General features: G+C 48.7%; 1 protein-coding gene across 1 annotated transcript in view; it reads left to right on the top strand.

Annotated features, from left to right (window-relative positions):
* The window catches only part of NXF1 (nuclear RNA export factor 1), a 220298-nt gene that overhangs the window by 110473 nt on the left and 87857 nt on the right, over nt 1-21968 (top strand). Inside the window, exons 8-9 of the mRNA XM_030217477.1 lie at nt 9374-9462; nt 9672-9779. Coding sequence (XP_030073337.1) covers nt 9374-9462; nt 9672-9779 — 197 coding nt within the window. The remainder of the gene's footprint in view (nt 1-9373; nt 9463-9671; nt 9780-21968) is intronic.

Below are 21968 nucleotides of genomic sequence, written 5' to 3'. Positions count from 1 at the left end.
AATCAGACCCTGTTGTTTCCACCTCCGGTAAGCGCTATGTAGCTGCCCTGGTGGAAAGTCCAAATTCCCACATATGGGCATGTACGGTGTCGTTTTTGCTGAAAAGCGGTGTAATCTGCAAACCCATCTCCAGACCGCTCGTGCTGATGTGAAGATTCCTGTGTCCACAAACTCCTTACTTATTATCGCTTTTGAAGCATGCAGCATGTATCCAGGATGTACTTGTTGTAGCGCTGCAGTCTCTATTGCTGTGGCCGAAAAGTAGCTCGTTCCTCTGAGCCAGTCATTTATGTGGCGCATGCCGCTAGCTATTGTTAAATGTCTAATGTTCAAAAGCCCCAGACCCCCATATTCCACTGGGGTGTGGAGTATCCACAACGGTATTCGTGCCCGTTTCCACCGCCAGAGGAAACGTTGGATGACTCTAGTCCATTTCTTTTCCACTGTAGTTGTTAAGAATAGCGGAAGTACCTGAAAAACATATAGCCACCTAGGCACTATCATCATATTAATTATAGCAATACGACCCAACAGAGAAAGTGGGTAGTCATGCCACAATTGCAATCTTGTACACGTGTCCCTCATCAATTTGGAAACATTTAGGTGGTACAGTTGCGTTAAATCTTTTGGTATATGGACCCCCAGATACCGAATTTCGCTATCCACCCAGTTCACCTTAAGTTGTTTAGAGCTGGGAGTCCCTTCCCCATGCACCATCATGGCTGTTGACTTTGCAAGGTTAAGAATGAACCCCGAGAGTTGGCTATACCTCTCAATTATATTTAATAATATCGGGAGTGCTTCATTAGAGTTAGTAGTCAAAATTAGCAGGTCATCAGCAAATGCCAACACCTTAATCTCATTGGCTCCTATCTTAGCCCCCTGTATTGCCCTTTCCAATTTTATTGCTCTGAGCAGGGGTTCCAGCGCTATGATAAATAATAAGGGCGATAATGGGCACCCCTGACGTGTCCCCCTGTATATCTGAAAATTCTCACTTTTCACTCCATTAAGGAGGATCGCGGCTGAGGGCTCTGTGTATAATGCAATGATAGCCTCATAAAACCAGCCATGAAAGCCCATATATATAGCGCATCATATCAAACATGAATTCCCAGTCCACTTTATCGAATGCTTTTTCCGCATCAAGTTCATTTATTATTTTATTTTATTTTCTAAATTTTTGTTTCTTGACTTTCCTAGGGATCCCTGACTCTCCGAATCCCACCTGAATTTCAACTTGCAGGTGATGGAGCATAAGAGCCAAAGAGGAACCTTCAGGGAGGGAAATGTTATTCACTCTGTGCAACACGCTGGGATCAGGGTCCACCTGTTTTAATTTGGAGCATTTTCACACAACTGGACATCTCCAACTTGACTTACGCACCTCAGTGCCCATTGTGCTGGCACACTGCCACAGACCCCTGGGATCCTTGCAGTAGCACCTACCTTAGTGCCCATGTCCCAGACCAAGCCGCATAGCCTCCGTAATGGCAACAGAAGGAGATTGCTCAGTTTGGTCCTTGCTTCTATGGAAGATGCCTTGGGGGCACTGCATCAGAAGCTGTGATGCTGCACTCTCTGCTCTGGCACTGACAACAGCCTCCAGCACCTGATTGTGCCAGTGCCAACGTTTAGCACAGCCTCCAGCACCCAACTCTTCTAGTGCAGAGAACTGCTCCATCTTCCATACTACCCTTGGCTCTGATGCCAGCCAGCATAGCACAAGCATTTTCCCTCACTTGACACCACTTTACAGCATGTAACCAAGGAGGGTCCCGCCCAGACCAATTAAATTGCTTCTGCTTCAGTGCACACTACCTTGCCTCAGTTACTTCTGGCACCACCCAACTTGTCAACACCCAAGGAGCAGCAGAGGTGTCTTAGAACCATGGTACTGACGAGGGCTGTGGTGCTGAGATCTGATGCATACTAGTTGAGAAGCAATAGCACCACCTGCTCCGTATGGCCACTTTGGCTCTACTTAGGATGCTGCTCTGCATAAGCTTCCTTCAGTGGACCCCCCCCCCCCACACACACACACACACACACACACACACACACTGAGTCAGCCCTATTTGTGGCTCCACTTCTCTCTTTGAGCTGTTCCCTGAACCTTTCTGTTGCTGGAACCTGGTGCCCAGCCGTTTGGTGATAATCCATATCACTGCTACTCAATGGGGTGCCTTTTTGCATATAGCTACGTTTTACTCTGATATAACCTGGGGTCCTGGTGCAGAGGTAGAGCGCTAAACACCAGTGCAGGTAAATGATTATTGGGCTGTTTTGTTGGGGACTCTTTTGTTGTGGGCCATTTTTGTCAGGGTACCTGCTGTTAAATATTTGGTCTTTTCATGAAGTAGCTAAGTGGATTGATGGATACAGGTTTAATAGATAGGTATGTGGATGGTATGTTGATGTTAGAAAGATGGTAGATGTATGGTTTAGTTGAATATGGTGGATGTGGTGAGTTTGATCATCAATGTGTGATTCTTTGTTGTGATGGATGGTGGGTGAGTGCATATTGATAACTGATTGGCATGATGTATGAGTTATTGATGCATGCATAGATGGGTGTGCTAGATGTTGAGTGGGTAAATGGATATGTTAACTACATGAGTGGGTTAAGGAATAAATTAATGGATGATGGATTATGAGTGAGTGGACAGTTAAGCAGCTAGAAGATGGCTGATGAATAGAAGGGATGAGTAGCCTGGTGTGGCTTATGGGTATCTGGGATAGGTGTATGAGTTGATATGTTGGCTGATGAGCGAGTCATTGATTGATTTGAATGGTGGTTGGAAGGTGCATGGTTTATAGTTTGCACTTTTTTGATGCATATAGCAAAGCAGTTTACATAGAAAAATATTGAGAGAAGGAAAGGAGCACCTTTAAGTGATAGGCAAGAAAAAAAGTAAAGCATTAAAAATCGAGGGTTACAGATAGAGTTCAAAAGCTAGATGGACAAAGACAAGGACAGAGACTCGGCCACCTACTTCTAAGTAGGCTAGGCTAGGCCTGATAGAAAGGTGAGTTTGAGTGCTGCTTTACATTTGGGAAGAGAGAGCCCCAGGCAAAGGTCCTGAAGAAGCACATTCCATAAGGAAGATGCAATAAAGTAAAAAGCAGATTGCTGAGTCCTGTCAGGCACAAGAAATGGGATGGATAAATAAACGACCATCTTGCAGGGAAATCAAGGCCCTAGCAGGGATATGGAAAACTATGGGATGCCATTACATAGTACTTTGTGAGTCAGTAGGAGAATTTTATAAGATAAATAATAATAAGGGAAAGGGAATGAGACTTGATATACCACCTTTCTGTGGTTACATTCACAGCGGTTTACATATTGTATATAGGCATTTATTTTGTACCTGGGCATTGAAGAGTTAAGTGACTTGCTCAGAGTCACAAGGAGCTGCAGTGCAAAGTGAACCCAGTTCATCAGGATCAAAGTCTTCTGCACTAAGTAGTAGGCTTCTCCACTCCAATTTTAAACTGAATTCTATAATGTATTGGAAGCTGGTGATGGTGAATTAATAAAGTGGTAATCTCTCTATATAAAAGGCAAAACCAACGTTCTATGAAGCCTCCAGCCGGAAGTGTGAAGGGGGCGAGATATCCGGTTTCCCTATGAGTGTCTGCCCCGCCCTCTCTGTAACACAGTCAGTGAAGGAAAACAGCAGAGCACGAAATCAAATCGCTGGCTCTGTAACAGTGAAGGACTCAGAGAGGGGAGGGGAGAGAGGCCAGAGGGCACGGACACACACACTCCCACATGCACACAGAAGAAAACATTGCTAGCCCCCGTTTCATTTGCATCAGAAACGGGGCTTTTTTACTAGTATATTCATATTTATTAGTATAACACTAGATCCTCACTTCAGTGTTTTGAACAATCTGTATTCGCTTGACTGAATGGGAGGACTGCAATAGATGGCATTGCAATAATCTAAACTTCCTGGTAACATCAAGTTTAGATTATTGCAATGCCATCTATTGCATGATCTAAATAGTGGTGAACCACCATGAACTGATAAGAGTATGAAACAATACATTTTTTTAACTACTGCTGAAATCTGAAGCTAGAAAGATAGTTAATAATCCAAATAGATGTCAAGGTACTTAAAAGAGATTTATAAGGAGAGTTGGGTTGCCATTAATCCGGCTAGATGAGAAGGGCACAGTAACCAACCAGTAAGCCATAAGGTTATGATTTCGGAAAAAATTGAGAACACGGCAATTGTCAGTAAGCGATGAGACTATAGAATTAACAAAATTGGAATGGCAAGATATCAGGAGAGAGAAAATCATTGTAAGATATGAGGAGGACATCATTGGCACAATAAATGATGCTGATAACATGACTGTTTTACAAAGAAGGTAAATGGACTCGAAAATGTTGAAAAGTAATGGAGCCAATATTGAACCTTACAGTTCGCTACAGTGGAATGTTGTTATGAAAAATGGAGAGGTTTCGGTTTTGCTTGAGAAAGTTCTGCCCTGTAAAAAAAAAAAAAAAAAAAGAAAATCATTGAAACACTGTACCGGAGATACCAGTGTCTTTTAAATGGATCAGCAAGAGAGCATTTACTATAAGGTTGAATACCACAGTTAGGTCTGGTAACATCACCAAGCCTACCTTGCCATTATCAAAAGCAGAATGGAGTTTGCTTAGAAAAGCTGTTCTAACCATCTTTGTGCTATGTTTTGGGCAGAAGCCAGCATGTTGTGGATGTAATATATGAGCATTAACAACATGCTTTGGGTGCTGCTGGAAAGCTAGTTTCTCAAGAAGACCAACAAATGCAAAAAAAAGCGCTCCAGAGTCCAAAAGCGAACTAACATAAGAATAACCATACTGGGTCAGACCAGTGGTCCATCTAGCCCAGTATCCTTCTTCCAACAGTGGCCAATCAAGGTCACAAGTACCTGGAAGAAACCCAATTAGTAGCAACAATCCATTCTACCAATCCCAGGGCTAGCAGTGGCTTTCCCCATGTCCATCTCAATAATAGACTATATACTTTTCTCTAGGAACTTGTCCAAACCTTTTTTAAACCCAGATACGCTAACCACTGTTACCACATCCTCTAGCAACGAGTTCCAGAGCTTAATTCTTTGAGTGAAAAAATATTTGCTCCTATTTGTTTTAAGTTTCAACATTTTTATTGATGACAAATCACAAGAAACACATTCCACATTCTGAAGATACAGAAACTCAGACATGAACAAGTATTCAGTGGTGGCAAACTGTTACCTTCTGTCATCAAACTTTTTACATTTTATTCCCTCCCCACCCCTCTATTTTATGTTTCAACAATGCTCCTATTTGTTTTAAAAATATTTCCATGTAATTTCATTGAGTGTCCCCTGGTCTTTGTACTTTTTGAAAGAGTGAAAAATTGATTCACTTCTACCAGTTCTATACCACTCAGGATTTTATAGACCTCAATCATATATATCCCTCTCACCCATCTCTTTTCCAAGCTGAAGAGCCCTAACCTCTTTAGCCTTTCCTCATACAAGAGGAGTTTCATCCCCTTTATCATTTTGGTCATTCTACTTTTAACCTTTTCTAATTCCATTATATCTTTGTTTGAGATACGGTGACCAGAATTAAACACAGTACTCAAGGTGAGGTTACATCATGGAGCGATACAGAGTAATTATAATATTACTAGTAAAGAAGACCCGTTTCTTAAACAAATGAAATGTGCACTAGCAAGGTTATCATGTAATGGTGATTATGTTTTTAAGCGTTAGGAGAGAGAGAGTGTGTGTGTGTGTGTGTGTGAGAGAGAGAAAGAGAGTGTTTGCCTCATACAATAGCTGACAGCAGGAACAGACCATGCTGACACCATCAAAGCTTATCCGAATAGATCTGTTAAACCTGTTATCTTCCCCTCCTCTCCTTTGCTTGTTCAACTTCAGAAACAGAAACCTACTTCCCCTCCCCTTTCCTTTAACCTTGGAGGCTTGCTGACCTTAGCATCTTAAAGATGTTACGAACCCAGGCAGCCAGACGGAGATGGCTTGGTCTTATTTTGCATCCCTTTCCTAATAATTCCTAACATCCTGCTTGCTTTTTTGGCCGCTGCCGCAGCACACTGAGCAAAAGATTTCAGCATGTTGTCTACAATGATACCTAGATCTTTTTCTTGAGTGCTGACCCCAAAGGTGGACCCTAGCATTAGGTAGCTATGATTCAGATTATTCTTTCCAATGTGCATCACTTTGCATTTGTCCACATTATATTTAATCTGCCATTTGGATGCCCAGTCTTCCAGTTTCCTAAGGCATTCCTGCAATTTTTTGCAATCCACGTGTGTTTTTACAACTTTTAATATTTCTTTGAAATCTGCAGATTTAATCACCTCACTTGTTCCATTTTCCAGATCATTCATAAATATGTTTAATAGCACCGGTCCCAGTACAGATTCCTGCGGCATTCCAGTATTCACCCTCCATTGAGAAAAATGGCCATTTAACCTTGGCCTCTATTTTCTGTCCAATAACCACTTCCTAATCCACATAAGAACATTGTCTCTTATCCCATGACTTTTTAATTTTCTCAGGAGTCTCTCATTAGGAATTTTGTCAAAAGCTTTCTGAAAATTCAGATATACTACTTCAGCCAGCTCACCTTTTCGACATGTTTATTTACGCCTTCAAAGAAATTAAACAAATTCTTGAGGCAAGACTTCCCGTGGCTTAACCCATGCTGACTCTATCCCATTAAAGCATGTTTATCTATGTGTTTTGTAATTTTATTCTTTATAATAGTTTCCATTATTTTGCTTGGCACTGAAGTCAGGCTTACCGGTCTGTAATCTCCTGGATCACCTCTGAAACCCTTTTAAAAAATCAGGTTACATTGTCTACCCTTCAGTCTTCAGGTACTACGGACGATTTTAATGACAGATTACAAATAACTAACAATAGATCAGCAATTTCATGTTTGAGTTTTTTCATAACCCTAGGGTGTATGCCATTTGGTCCAGGTGGTTTATCAGTCTTTAACTTGTCAGTTTAGCAAAGTACATCTTCCAGGTTCACTGAGATTTCTTTCAGTTCCTGTGCATAGTCACTTTGAAAACCATTTCTGGTACAGGTAGATCTCTTACATCTTCTTCCATAATGACCGAAGCAAAGAGTTCATTCAATTTCTCCACTATGGCTTTTTCTTTCCTGGGTGTCTCTTTTGTTCCTTCATGATCTAACGTTCTCACGGATTCCCTCACAGGCTTTCTGCTTCTGATGTACCTGAAAAAGGTGTTACTATGAATTTTTGTCTCCACAGCAAGTTTTTCTTAATATTTTCTTAGCCTTCTTTATCAGTGCTTTGCACCTGGCTTGACACTGCTTACGCTGCTTCTTATTTTCTTCATTCAGATCCTTTTTTCATTCTTTGAAGGATGCTTTTTTTGGCTCTAATAGCCTCTTTCACTTCACCTTTTAACCACGCTGGCTGTCATTTGCTCTTCTTTCCACTTTTGTTAACACGTGGAATACATCTGGTCTAGGCTTCCACAACGGTATTTTTAAACTTCATCCACGCCTTATTTAAAGTATCAACCTTTGCGACCAACCCTCTCAGCTTCTTTTTAACCATTTTCCTAATTTTGTCATAGTCATTCTTTTGAAAATTGAATACTGCTACAGTAGATTTCTTTAGTGGCTTCACTCCAGATATCCGCTCAAATTTAATCATGTTTCCCAGCGGACCAACACCGTTCTCTCTTGTACCATGCCCTGCATTCCACTAAGGACTAGATCTAAAATAGCTCCCCTTTTTGTTGGTTCTTGGATCAGTTGCTCCAAGAAGCAGTCATGTATTACATCTAAGAATTTTACCTCCCTGGCGCTCCCTGATGTAGCATTTAGTCAGTATTGGGGTAATTGAAATCACCCATTATTATAATGTTGCCCTATTTTCTAGTTTTCCTAATTTTTGTAAACATTTGTTATTCTGTCCTGGTGGATGGTAATACACCAGTGTATACTCTTTCCCTTCACACATGGAATTTCTATCCACAAAGATTCCACACTGCTATCTGTTTCATGTAGAATATTTATTTTGTTGGACTCAATTCGCTCTTGAACATATTGCACACCCTCCCCTCCAATTTGATCTACTCTATTATTGCAATATAATTGTACCTTGATAAGTGTCCCACTGATTGTCCTCCTTCCACCAGGTCTCTGAGATACCTATTATATCTACCTTTTCATTTAGTTCTATGTACTCCAACTTTCCCAACTTATTTTTTAGGCATCTAGCGTTTGTATATAAGCACTTCAAATTGTGTTTTTTCCTTGCATCTACAAGCTGCTTTGAAGTTGACAGGGATAATTTTCATCCTTTACTCAGTTCTCCCATTTAAAACTCTCTATTGGGATTCCCTAAATGTCCTGTTTCAATAGTATCCTTTGAGGATACTCCACACCGAACCATGCAGTCCTGGGCGACTGTTGGCTTTCCTCCCCATTTTAGTTTAAAAGTTGCTCTATCTCCTTTTTAAAAGTTAGCGCCAGCAGCTTAGTTCCGTCCCGGTTAAGGTGGAGTCCATCCTCTTGTAACAGGCTCCCCCTTCCCCAGAATGTTGCCCAAGTCCTAACAAATCTAAATTCCTTATCGTTGCACCATCATCTCAACCATGCATTGAGTCTACGGAGCTCTGCCTGCCTCTTAGGTCTTGTGCATGGAATAGGGAGCATTTCAAAAATGCTACCCTGGAGGATCTGGATTTCAGCTTTCTACCTAAGAGCCCAAATTTGGCTTCCAGAACCTCCCTTTCATATTCTCCTATGCCATTGGTACCCACATGTACCAAGACAGCCGGCTCCTACCCAGCACTCTCTAAAAGCCTATCTAGGAGACGTGTGAGGTCTGCCTCCTTCGTACCAGGCAGGCAAGTGACCAGGCGATCCTCATGCCCACCAGCCACCCAGTTATCTACATGCCAGATGTCTTAACCTTTCCCTCCTAGGCAGAAGCTCCTGAAGAGACAACCTCGGTGCAAGAGGCTATTGCATCCCCTTGTCTCGCTAACTCTGGTAAAATATGTAAAGGAGACTAAAATTACATCACTACTGGTACGTTTTAGCAATGGACAGGATCAGGCAGCAGCAGGAATAACAGGCACACTGAAGTATTAGGTCACATGCCTGAAAAACAGAGTACAGAGGTGCATGGATGGTGGATGACAGATGGTAGTGGAAAGATAGATCAGTAAAATAATTAGGTTGGATGAGAGGGCAAATTAGGAATAATGAGTAATAGATTGATGGCAAAAGTGAATGTGGAAGAGCATGATGGATATAGAACTTTTACTGTGTCTTGTTGCTGTTCTGAATTTTGCACATGCAGAGCTTCTCTGTCATAATATTGATTTGGTGCTGAATCGGAAGAATTGCATGCAGACAGTCCTCCAAATCATAGAGGAGAACATTCCTGAGGTAAGAAGTGAGATTCCTTTTCCTCTTTAACTACAGCCTGCAGGCTCACCACCACTTGTCTCATCTTGTCCAATCTCCTCTGCTTTCCTTTCCTGGCTTACTATACCTATTCCTCTCCTTATGGAGAGCATTTCCCACTCACTGAACAGAAACTATTACATTGGAATCCCTCTATGCCTTCCTTTGTCTTTAATGCTCTCTGTTTACAGCTGCTGTCTCTTAACCTGAGCAACAACAAGTTATATCGACTGGATGAATTGACTGATTTGGTACGGAAAGCTCCTAACCTCAAGATCTTAAATCTATCTTCTAATGTGGTAAGTGTAGCAGAGGATAGAGATCTGTCAGGGACATCTTTAGGCGTGTAAACTGTGTAACCTTTCTTAGTTCTTCATCTGTCACACCTGCCCAGGCCTACAGACTAGTGGCAAGCAGATAGAGAAAGGATAGGTGTCATCAAAGCAGACAGCATCCACTCCTATGACCCACAAGTATTGTTGCCCATCTCCCAACTGAGTTGGTGCCAATCATAGGAATGGGAACAAAGTGCTCTGCTGATTTTTATTTCAGGTTCTAGTTTTAAAGGTTGTTAGTTCAGTGTAGGCAATAGTATACTGGAAATTGTTCAGCTGCAGCAGTCCTTGTGCAGTAATGATATAGCTGGAAAAATTGTGGAACTCTTGGCATGCTGACACAAACTCAAGTATCTGGACTGGTTTGGAAGGATCTGAAGAAAAGAAGTTAACAGGAATTTTGAATTTGCATCACAATTAATATCTCTTGATACATAGACACATATACCCCTTGTACATTGATGAAATATGGGCTGTACATCTATAGTGCAACACTTCCTCTTCATTCTCCGAGGACAAGCAGGCTGCTTGTTCTCACGACTGGGTTGACGTCCACGGCAGCCCCCACCAACCGGAAAAAAACTTTGCAGGCGGTCCCGCATGCAGGGCACGCCCACCGCGCATGCGCGGCCGTCTTCTTGCCTGTGCGCGACCGTTCCTGCTCAGTTTTTTTATATTCCGCACTGGAGAAAGACGTGTTATCGTCTCTCTGTCAGCCCTGGAAACCGGATTGCGGCCTAGCCGCGGCTTTTTTTCCATTTAGCGTACGCGTTCGCGTATTTTTTCTACCGAACTTCAAAAAAAAAAAAGAAAGAGTGTCCTCGTCGTTATTAGCCGCGAGGGCGCTTCGTTGCGGCCTTGTGGCTGTGCAGTCGTTTCTTTTTCGGGTGTGCTTTTCACCGCCACCATCAACGACTTTGACTTCGTCGACGCGATTTTTCCGTCGATATCCTCGAAGGACCCGAGCGGATTCAAAAAGTGTGGTCGGTGCAGCAGGCAGATCTCGCAGACCGATACGCTTGGTGCCTCCAGTGCCTCGGGCCGGAGCATAATTCCAAGACGTGCACCTTGTGTCTCGGCTTGAGGAAGCGGACACAGGTGGCGAGGCAAGTTCTTCGGGACCGTCTTTTCGGAACTTGCGCCGGCCCGTCGACTTCGATGACATCGGTGTTGACGGCCGGGTCTTCGGTACCAGTACCGATGTCGACGAAATCGGCGCCGACTCTGGCACCGACCCCAGGAGTACAGGTACCGTTGGGCCGCCGGTGACGGCGGGGGTGAGCGGCCGCGCGGGCAGTCGGCCCCGGCCACTCCCTCTACCCACGGCCATCGGGACCGAACCCTGTCGGATCCGATTCCTCGAGGCCGGGGGGGGTTCTACCTCCTCTTTGTCTCTTCCGCTGAGCGCCGATGACGGGCATCGAAAGAAAGCAAAGAAACACTGTCATCGGTCGCCCACGGCACACGGGACTGCCAGCTCCGGTACCTCGAGGGATGACTCGACGCCCAGGAAGCGGCACTGCCGGGAGGAGCGTTCCCCCTCGGTGGAAGAGGTGTTGCTGCGTCAGTCCGCGGGTACTTCGGTACCATCTCCTGGACCCGAGCAGCTTCCAGCACCGACACCCACACCGCCCCCCCTGCCTTTCCCGACAGCGGGCCTCGACGAGTGCCTCCGAGCCATCCTTCCCGGGATCCTGGAAGGGCTGATGCACCAGGCTCTGCCGGCACCGGGGGCGCATGCGCCCCCCGGCGCCATTGATGGAGGCGCTGGTGTGCTCTGGCCCGATGCCGAGGCCTCCGACGCCGCTTGCGGCACCGGTGTCGATCGCCACGCAGGTGGAGTCCCCGTCAACGTCGATGGAGGGAGCTTCGTCCCCGCCGGTGCGGGAGTGCACCGCTTGACGCCATCATCGAGGACGTGGTTCCTCGCAGTCGAGAGGGGCCGGTTGAGGTCTGAGCTGAGAGAGCTCATGTCCGACACCGAGGAAGAGGAGGCCTCGTGGGGGGAGGAGGAGGACCCCAGATATTTCTCCTCAGAGGAGTCTGTGGGCCTTCCCTCCGACCCCACTCCTTCACCGGAGAGGAAGCTCTCGCCCCCTGAGAGCCTCTCCTTTGCCTCCTTTGTCAGGGATATGTCTATTTGCATTCCCTTTCCCGTGGTCACTGTGGATGAGCCGAGGGCGGAGATGCTCGGTCCTCAACTATCCATCACCACCTAGAGATTCTTCCACAGTGCCGTTGCACAATGTCCTTAAGGAGACACTGCTTCGGAACTGGCTGAAGCCACTATCTAATCCCACCATCCCCAAGAAAGCGGAGTCCCAATACAGGATTCACTCTGACCCAGAGTTGATGCGGCCTCAATTGCCTCATGACTCGGCGGTCGTGGACTCTGCTCTCAAGAGAGCACGGAGTTCGAGGGATACCGCCTCGGCGCCCCCTGGGCGGGAGTCTCGCACTCTGGACTCGTTTGGGAGGAAGGCCTACCAATCGTCCTTGCTCGTGACCTGCATCCAGTCATACCAGCTCTACACGAGCATTCACATGTGGAACAATGTGAGGCAACTGGCGGACCTAGTCGACAAGCTCCCCCCGGAGCAGTCCAGGCCTTTTCAGGAGGTGGTCAGGCAGCTGAAGGCGTGCAGAAAGTTCCTGTCCAGGGGTATCTATGACACCTGTGATGTGGCATCTCGAGCTGCGGCCCAAGGTATAGTGATGCGCAGACTCTCCTTGCTGTGTGCCTCTGACCTGGACAACCGTACCCAGCAGCGACTGGCGGATGTCCCTTGCTGGGGGGATAACATTTTCGGCGAGAAGGTCGAGCAGTTGGTGGACCAACTACACCAGCGGGAAACCGCTCTCGAAAGCTCTCCCACCGGGCGCCTTCAGCATCCACCTTTGCAGGTCAACGTTTTTCCCGGGCCTGGCAGGCTGCACCCTACGCCTACAGCAAGCGTAGGTACACCCAGCCGGCCCGAAGGCCTCATCAGGCACAGGGACAGTCCCAGCGCACTCGTTCCCGTCAACAGCGTGCGCCTAAGCAGCCCCCTGCGCCTCCACAGCAAAAGCAGGGGACGGGCTTTTGACTGGATCCATGGGAACTTAGCCGCCATCAAAGTGTCCGTACCGGACGACCTGCCGGTCGGGGGGAGGTTGAAAGCTTTTCACCAAAGGTGGCCTCTTATAACCTCCGACCAGTGGGTTCTCCAAATAGTGCGGTGCGGATACACCCTGAATTTGGTCTCCACTCCACCAAATTGCCCAATCCTTCAGCTCCCACCACAAGCAGGTACTTGCAGAGGAACTCTCCGCCCTTCTCAGCGCCAATGCGGTCGAGCCCGTGCCACCCGGGCAGGAAGGGCAGGGATTCTATTCCAGGTACTTCCTTGTGGAAAAGAAAACAGGGGGGATGCGCCCCATCCTAGACCTGAGAGGCCTGAACAAATATCTGGTCAAAGAGAAGTTCAGGATGCTTTCCTTGGGCACCCTTCTGCCAATGATTCAGAAAGACGATTGGCTATGTTCCCTGGATTTAAAGGACGCTTACACTTACATCCCGATACTGCCAGCTCACAGACAGTATCTCAGATTCCGTCTGGGGACACGGCACTTTCAGTATTGTGTGCTGTCCTTTGGGCTCGCCTCTGCACCACGGGTGTTCACGAAGTGTCTCGTGGTAGTTGCGGCGTATGTACGCAAGCTGGGGGTGTACGTGTTCCCGTATCTCGGCGATTGGCTGGTCAAGAGCACCTCAGAGGCAGGAGCAATTCGGTCCATGCAGTGCACTGTTGACCTTCTGGAGCTGCTGGGGTTTGTGGTAAATTACCCGAAATCCCATCTCCAGCCAGTCCAATCTCTGGAATTCATAGGAGCTCTGCTGAATTCTCAGACGGCTCGGGCCTTTCTTCCCGAAGCAAGGGCGCAGAATCTTCTGTCCCTCGCTTCCCAGACCAGAGCATCTCAGCAGGTCACAGCTCGGCAGATGTTGAGACTCCTGGGTCATATGGCTTCCACTGTTCATGTGACTCCCATGGCGCGCCTTCACATGACATCTGCTCAATGGACCCTAGCTTCCCAGTGGTGCCAAGCTACCGGGAATCTAGAAGATGTCATCCGCCTGTCTGCCAGTTGCCGTAATTCGCTGCACTGGTGGACCATTCGGACCAATTTGACCCTGGGACGTCCATTCCAAATTCCGCAGCCCACGAAGGTGCTGATGACGGATGCATCTCACCTGGGGTGGGGAGCTCAAGTCGATGGGCTCCACACCCAGGGACTGTGGTCCCTCCAGGAACAAGATCTTCAGATCAACCTCCTGGAGCTCCGAGCGGTCTGGAACGCACTGAAGGCCTTCAGAGATCGGCTGTCCTACCAAATCATCCAAATTCGGACAGACAATCAGGTTGCAATGTATTATGTCAACAAGCAGGGGGGCACCGGATCTCACCCCCTATGTCAGGAAGCCGTGAGGATGTGACGTTGGGCTTGCCAGTTCGGCATGCTTCTCCAAGCCACGTACCTGGCAGGTGTAAACAACAGTCTGGCCGATAGGCTGAGCAGAGTCATGCAACCGCACGAGTGGTCGCTCCATTCCAGAGTGGTACGCAAGATCTTCCGAGAGTGGGGCACCCCCTTGGTGGACCTTTTCGCCTCTCAGACCAACCACAAGCTGCCTCTGTATGCTTATCCTCCCATACCTTTGGTGGGGAACACCTTGCTGAAGCTCAAGCAAGACCACAGCACCATGATTCTGATAGCGCCTTTTTGGCCCCGTCAGATCTGGTTCCCTCTACTTCTGGAGTTGTCCTCCGAAGAACTGTGGAGATTGGAGTGTTTTCCGACTCTCATTTCGCAGAACGACGGAGCACTTCTGCACCCCAGCCTTCAGTCTCTGGCTCTCACGGCCTGGATGTTGAGGGCGTAGACTTTGCTTCGTTGGGTCTGTCTGAGGGTGTCTCCCGCGTCTTGCTTGCCTCTAGAAAGGACTCCACTAAAAAGGGTTACTTTTTAAGTGGAGGAGGTTTGTCGTTTGGTGTGAGAGCAAGGCCTTAGAACCTCGTTCTTGTCCTGCACAGAACCTGCTTGAATACCTTCTGCACTTATCAGAGTCTGGCCTCAAGACCAACTCAGTAAGGAATCACCTCAGTGCGATTAGTGCTTACCATCATCGTGTAGAGGGTAAAGCCATCTCTGGAGAGCCTTTAGTAGTTCGATTCATGAGAGGCTTGCTTTTGTCAAGGCCCCCTGTCAAGCCTCCTGCAGTGTCATGGGATCTCAACGTCGTCCTCACCCAGCTGATGAAACCTCCTTTTGAGCCACTGAATACCTGCCATCTGAAGTACTTGACCTGGAAGGTCATTTTCTTGGTGGCAGTTACTTCAGCTCGTAGGGTCAGTGAGCTTCAAGCCCTAGTAGCTCATGCTCCTTATACCAAATTTCATCATAACAGAGTAGTACTCCGCACTCACCCTAAGTTCCTGCCAAAGGTGGTGTCGGAGTTCCATCTTAACCAGTCAATTGTCTTGCCAACATTCTTTCCCAGACCGCATACCCGCCCTGCTGAACGTCAGTTGCACACATTGGACTGCAAGTGAGCGTTGGCCTTCTATCTGGAGCGGACACAACCCCACAGACAGTCCGCCCAATTGTTTATTTCTTTCGACCCCAATAGGAAGGGGGCCGCTGTCGGGAAACGCACCATCTCCTATTGGCTAGCAGATTGCATTTCCTTCACTTACGCCCAGGCTGGGTGGCTGTTGAGGGTCATGTCACGGCTCATAGTGTTAGAGCCATGGCAGCGTCAGTGGCCCACTTGAAGTCAGCCACTATTGAAGAGATTTGCAAGGCTGCGACGTGGTCATCTGTCCACACATTCACATCACATTACTGCCTCCAGCAGGATACCCGACGCGACAGTCGGTTCGGGCAGTCGGTGCTGCAGAATCTGTTTGGGGTTTGAATCCAACTCCACCCTCCAGGACCCGATTTTATTCTGTTCAGGCTGCACTCTCAGTTAGTTGTTCTTCGTAGGTCAATTTCTGTTATACCCTCGCCGTTGCGAGGTTAAATTGACCTGGGTTCTTGTTTTGAGTGAGCCTGAGAGCTAGGGATACCCCAGTCGTGAGAACAAGCAGCCTGCTTGTCCTCGGAGAAAGCGAATGATACATACCTGTAGCAGGTGTTCTCCGAGGACAGCAGGCTGATTGTTCTCACCTACCCTCCCTCCTCCCTTTTGGAGTTGCGTTTTACTCATTTCTTTGCTTGTCATTCAACTGAGCGGGAACGGTTGCGCACGGGCAGGAAGACGGCCGCGCATGCGCGGTGGGCATGCCCTGCGTGCGGGACCGCCCGCGAAGTTTTTTTCCAGTTGGTGGGGGCTGCCGTGGATGTCAACCCAGTCGTGGGAACAATCAGCCTGCTGTCCTCGGAGAACACCTGCTACAGGTATGTATCATTCGCTTTCTCCGAGGACAAGCAGGCCTATAATTCTCACAAGTGGTTAACACGGCCCACATTGCCCAGTCTGGAGCTTATAACAGACTAAAAAGAGCTTGCGCATTCTCGAGTGCCTTCTTGCCAGTTCTTTTTCTTTTTATTTTTTTTACTGCGGTGGGAAGTGGACGCCATTTTCTGCTGCTCCTTGGAAGAGCTTCTTGAGTGCCTTTCGGCGTTGTTTTGCACTCTGGTTTTCATGTTTCCCTGTTGGATTCTCCCTTTTCCCTTCCCTTCCCCCCCCCCCCCCCCCCCCCCCCCCGCTTTTAAGTTTCCTTTCTTTTCTGTGTGTCTATGCTGCATTTAGGGATTAACTTTGATCGCGTTCTCCCTTTATTTTTTTTCTCTGGTGCTTTGCCCCTTTTTTCGGCACCATCGAGTCGTTTGATTTGGCCACAGAAGTTTTTTCTTCCATATCCACGAAAGTTCCCAGTGGCTTTAAGCACTGTTACCGACGCAATAGGACCATCTCTGGTAAGGACATCCATTCTTGGTGTCTTTAATGTTTGGGGCCTGATCATAGCCCTTACAACTGTGTCTTCGTATGAAGAAAATGACTCAGTTGGCCAGAGAGTCCCAATGTGAGAAGAGTTTTGTAGCCCGGTCTGAAAACCTGGCATCGGGAGCTGCTAGACCTGCCAACACTGGGAGCAATTATGTATTGAGTGGGTCTCCACCTGCGTCGATACCAACTGCTGTGCAGGGATCTCGGGACTGACCTGCATCGGACTCTACCGAGGCGATGGGAGGATTTGACATCATCCCCGTCAGTACTGAGGAGCCTCGATGGCCGGCTTCGGACGAAGTCCAAGAAGCATCGGCATCAATCCCCCTCAACGCAAGGTGCCAGGAGCTCTAGGGCACTGAGGGATTCGGCACCCGAGAAGCGTCGGCGCCAGGAGAATTGCTCCCCCTCCATACAAGAGATGCTGTGTGGCGGTCTCCATGCAGCCAGGACCAGCTTCCCATCTCGACCCCAGTAGTCTGCAGGCTGTTTCTGAGCCGATGGCCTTGCTCCTTGAGCTGCTGGCAGGCTTTATTCAACAGTGTGCATCGGCACTGAGGGTGCTTGTGCCTGCCGTGCCTCTCGTTGCAGCCCCGCTTGGCCCTCAGCCTGTGCTGAGGCTTCCGATGCCGGTGTTGTGTACGACCCAAGCATCAACTGCTGCCCAAGTCGGCACTCCCTCGACGTCGGTGGAGGAAGCTTTGCTGGAGTCGATGTCGGAACCGACTCCTTTATGCCTCTCTCGACGACATGGCTCCTGTAGTTCGAGGCAGTCTCGGTCTCGGCCTTCTCTACAGAAGGTTCTGTCTGATGCCAATGAGGAGTGCTCTTGGGAGTCAGATGATGACCCTTGATACTTCTTGGAGGAGTGTTCTGGGATACTATCTGACCCCTCCCCTCCACAGGAAAAGAGAAAGTCTCCCCTAAAGATCCTTTCCGTCCCCTTTTTTAAGGAAATGGCAGCTGCCATTCCATTTCATTTAGAAATGGAGGATGAGCCCAGGGCCAAGATAGTTGAGGTCCTGGACTACGAGTCCCCTCCTACAGAGGCTTTGACAGTCCAGCTTCAGGAGATCTTACAGGATGTTCTCGTGCCAGGATGTTCTCATGTGGAATTGGGAGTCCCCTCTGTCTGTCCAGGTACTCCCCAAAAAAGATTGACACCATGTACCGGATTCAGAGTACCCCTGGGTTTGATAAGCTTCATCATTCCCTGGTGGTTGAATCTGCCCTCAAAAGGGCCAAGAGTTCTAGAGACTATGCTTCAATGCCCCCGGGACTCTTGGGCATAAGATGTTCCAGTTTTTTATACTCATGTCCCATATTAAATCATACCAGCTGTTCACGAGCGTATGCTTACAGGACTCTGTGTGCAAGTTGCTATATTTGGCAGACACTCTCCTTTCAAAGCAGGCCAAATCACTTTGCCAGTTGGCCATGCAGCAGCAGATGTGTCGTAAGTTCTTAACTAGGGCGCCTTTGACTCTTCTGATGTGGCTTCCAGGATCTCTGCCCAAAGTATAGCGATGCACAGACTCTCATGACTTTGTATCTCTGACTTGGAACCAGTGGTTCAGCAGAGGTTGGCAGATGCCCTGTGCCTGGGGGGATAACCTTTTTGGAGAGAAGGCGGAGGCGGTTTCTGACCAAATCAAGAAACTTACTGATACCATCCATTCTCTCTCCTGCTGGGCACCTTCTACATCTGCCTCCTTCTCTAGGAGGTATTTTGACAAGTTGAGGAAGGGTGCCTACTAATCACAGAGATGTAGGTATGCTGCCTGTCGCCCGCCTCAGCAGGCTCAACCCCAGTGCACTCGTTCCTGTCACCAGTGTGTGCCTAAAGTCCCTATAGCTTCCCAGTTGAAGCAGGGGGCAAGCTTTTGACGGGCTCCAGCAGAGCATAGCCGCAGTACCAGTGACCGTACTGGATGACTTTCTGGTTGGGGGAGGCTGAAGTTTTTTCTCCAAAGGTGGCCCTTTGTAATCTCCGACTGGTGGGTTCTTTAAATAGTCTCTCAATTATGTCCTGCATTGGCGACAGAGACTGCCAAATTGCCCACCAAGAGCTCATCACTTCAGCTCTTAGAACAAGCAGGTACTTGCATAGGAACTTTCAGCCCTTCTGAAGGCCCATGCGGTCTAGCCTGTTCCACCAGGGGAAGAAGGGCGGGATTCTATTCTGGGTACTTCTTTGTGTAAAAGAAGACAGGGGAATCACCCCATCCTAGACCTAAGGGTCCAGAACAAATTCCTGGTCAAAGAAAAGTTCAGGAACTTCTCTCCATGATTCAGGAAAATGATTGGCTATGCTCTCTGGACTTGAAGGGTTCTTACACACATATCCCGATACTTCCAGCTCACAGGAAGTCTCTGCAATTGCGGCCAGGAGTAAAGCACTTCCAGTACCATGTGTTGCCTTTTGGCCTCACGTTAGCTCCCAGGGGCTTTACCAAATGTCTAGCAGTAGTCACAGCATCGCTACGCAAACTGGGAGTCCATGTGTTCTCTGTCTGGACGATTGGCTGGTGAAGAGCACGTCGAAGGCTGGTGCTCAGGAGTCCATGCAGAGGACTATTAGGGTGCTCGAGCTACTAGGGTTTGTTTTAAGCTACCCCGTCCCATCTGCTCCCTGTCCAGCAGTTGGAATTCATTGGAGCCCTGCTCGATATGCAGAAGGTTTGAGTCTTCCTTCCGGGGCTGAGAGCGGATGCTGTAGTCGCACTGGCTTCTCGGGTTTGAACCTCTCAGCAGGTCCCTGCTCGGCAGATGTTGAGATTATTGGGCCACATGGCGTCCACAGTTTATGTGATGCCCATGGCATGTCGTCACATAAGAACTGCCCAGTGGACCCTAGTTTCTCAGTGGTACCAAGCCACAAGGAATCTGGAGGATGTTATCTGAGTGTACTCGGAGCTAGTTCGCTCCCTGTTGTGGTGGACCATTTGATCCAATTTGACTCTGGGACTTCCATTCCAAATTCCTCAGCCACAAAAAGTTTTGACGATGGATGCATCTCGCCCGAGATGGTGGCTCATCTAGATGGGCTTCACACTCAAGATGCTGTTCTGCTATGGATTTACAGCCTGTCTCACTAACCCAGACTACTCAATAATTACCGTGGATTCTTTTGGATTCGTAATGAGTAAATGAAACCTTTATTAGAGGAAGCTAGATTCTACAATTGGTTAATATATACATATACTAGCCGTTGAGCCCGTTAAAACGGGCTATTGGGTCGCCGCTGCCCCCTCCCCCCAAGTTCGCCGCCGCCGGTACCCCCCCCCCCCCCCCGAGTCGCTGCTGCCGCCGCCCCTCCACCCGGCCCGTCTCTTCGCTATTCAACTTACATCTCCGGAGCAGGCAGATCAGCTCAGCTGCCATTGGCCTTCCTTCCCTGCCTGCCTGTGTCTTCCCTCGTGTGACGCGCAGCCGGTTGAGGGTGCGTCTAGGGCTGTAGCCCAGGCTGCGGAAGTGCACAGTCTGGGGGGTTTCTCCCCCGAGTTTGTTTTGCTGCTGCATCAGGCCTTCCTTATGCAAAACGCTGCCCCTGCTCCCTCGTCTGGTAAAGAGGTTGAGGCCCCCGGAGGTAAACGCCCTCGGGTTGATTCCCAGGCCTTGGAGGACTTTGTCTCCTCCGATGTAGATGAGGGCAGCGTATCTGAGTTCTCCCAATGGTCCTTTGCGGATTCCTTGGAGGAGACGGATCCCCGCTCGGATGGAGCGGATGACCCCTCTGCAGCGCGGCTCTTTAGCTCAGAGGATTTGCCCAACCTGTTAGTGCAGGCCATGGGCATTTTGAAGATTTCCTCTCCGGAGGACGTCTCTCCCTCAGCCCCTGTTGGTTCTGCCATTATGCTGGGGACGAAGCGCCCGCCTAGAACCTTCCACGTGCATGATGCCATGCACACCTTAATTTCGGCTCAATGGGATGTCCCGGAAGCGAGCCTTAAAGTGGCTAGGGCTATGTCCCGCCTCTATCCTTTGCCTGAAAGTGAACGTGACGCCTATCTGTGGCCTACCGTGGATTCTTTAATCACTGCGGTGACTAAGAAAACGGCGTTGCCGGTGGAAGGTGGCACAGCCCTAAAGGACGCCCAAGACAGAAGATTGGAGGCGGCCTTAAGGTCGTCCTTTGAGGCCGCTGCTTTAAGTTTGCAGGCCTCAGTTTGCGGCTCCTATGTGGCCAAGGCGTGCCTGACTATGGTGCAGCGGGCTTCCCCCTCGGATCATTCCTTGAGGGCTGATTGGCCGGCCCTGGAATCGGGCTTAGCCTATTTGGCAGACTTGCTGTATGATGTCTTGAGGGCCTCAGCTAAAGGCATGGCTCAGACAATCTCTGCGCGGCGGTGGCTTTGGCTGAAGCATTGGTCTGCTGACCACACCTCTAAATCCCGCCTGGCTAGATTGCCTTTTAAAGGCAAGCTGCTCTTTGGGGTCGAGCTGGACAAAATCGTAACCGATCTCGGCACGTCTAAGGGCAAGAAGTTACCAGAGGTCAGGGCTCGGGCTAGTACTCGCCCCGGTACCTCCAGAGGACGGTTTCAGGAAGCCCGTCGGTACCGCTCGGGCAGGTCGGGCTCCTCTGCCCCCTCTTCCTTCAAGAGGAACTTCTCCCCCAAGCAGCATTCCTTTTGCAGAGACCGCCGTCCCGGAGGTGCTCCCTCCGGTCCTCCCCCAGGGTCTCGTACCCAATGACGGGGCCTTGGTCCACGCCCCAGTGCAGATTGGAGGACGGCTGTCCTCGTTTCTGGGCGAGTGGACCACAATAACTTCAGACGCTTGGGTGCTGGAAGTCATCAGAGACGGCTACAAGCTAGAGTTCTGCCGACCCTTAAGAGACGGGTTTGTACTCTCTCCCTGCAAGTCTCCGGTCAAAGCTGTGGCAGTGCAGCAGACCTTATACAATCTGATCCGCCTGGGTGCGGTCGTTCCGGTGCCAGAAAGTCAGCTTGGCAAGGGGCGTTACTCCATTTACTTTGTGGTACCAAAGAAAGGAGGTTCTGTACGGCCTATCCTCGACCTCAAAGGGGTCAATCGGGCCTTGAGAGTTCGGCACTTTCGCATGGAGACTCTCCGCTCTGTTATAGAAGGCAGTGAAGGCAGGGGAGTACCTGGCATCCTTGGACATCAAGGAAGCGTACTTGCATATTCCC

Source organism: Microcaecilia unicolor, chromosome 11 (assembly GCF_901765095.1).
Source record: "Microcaecilia unicolor chromosome 11, aMicUni1.1, whole genome shotgun sequence".
Taxonomy (NCBI): Eukaryota; Metazoa; Chordata; class Amphibia; order Gymnophiona; family Siphonopidae; genus Microcaecilia; species Microcaecilia unicolor.
The sequence above is the reverse complement of the archived record's forward strand: the minus strand, read 5'-3'. Positions and strand labels throughout refer to the sequence as shown.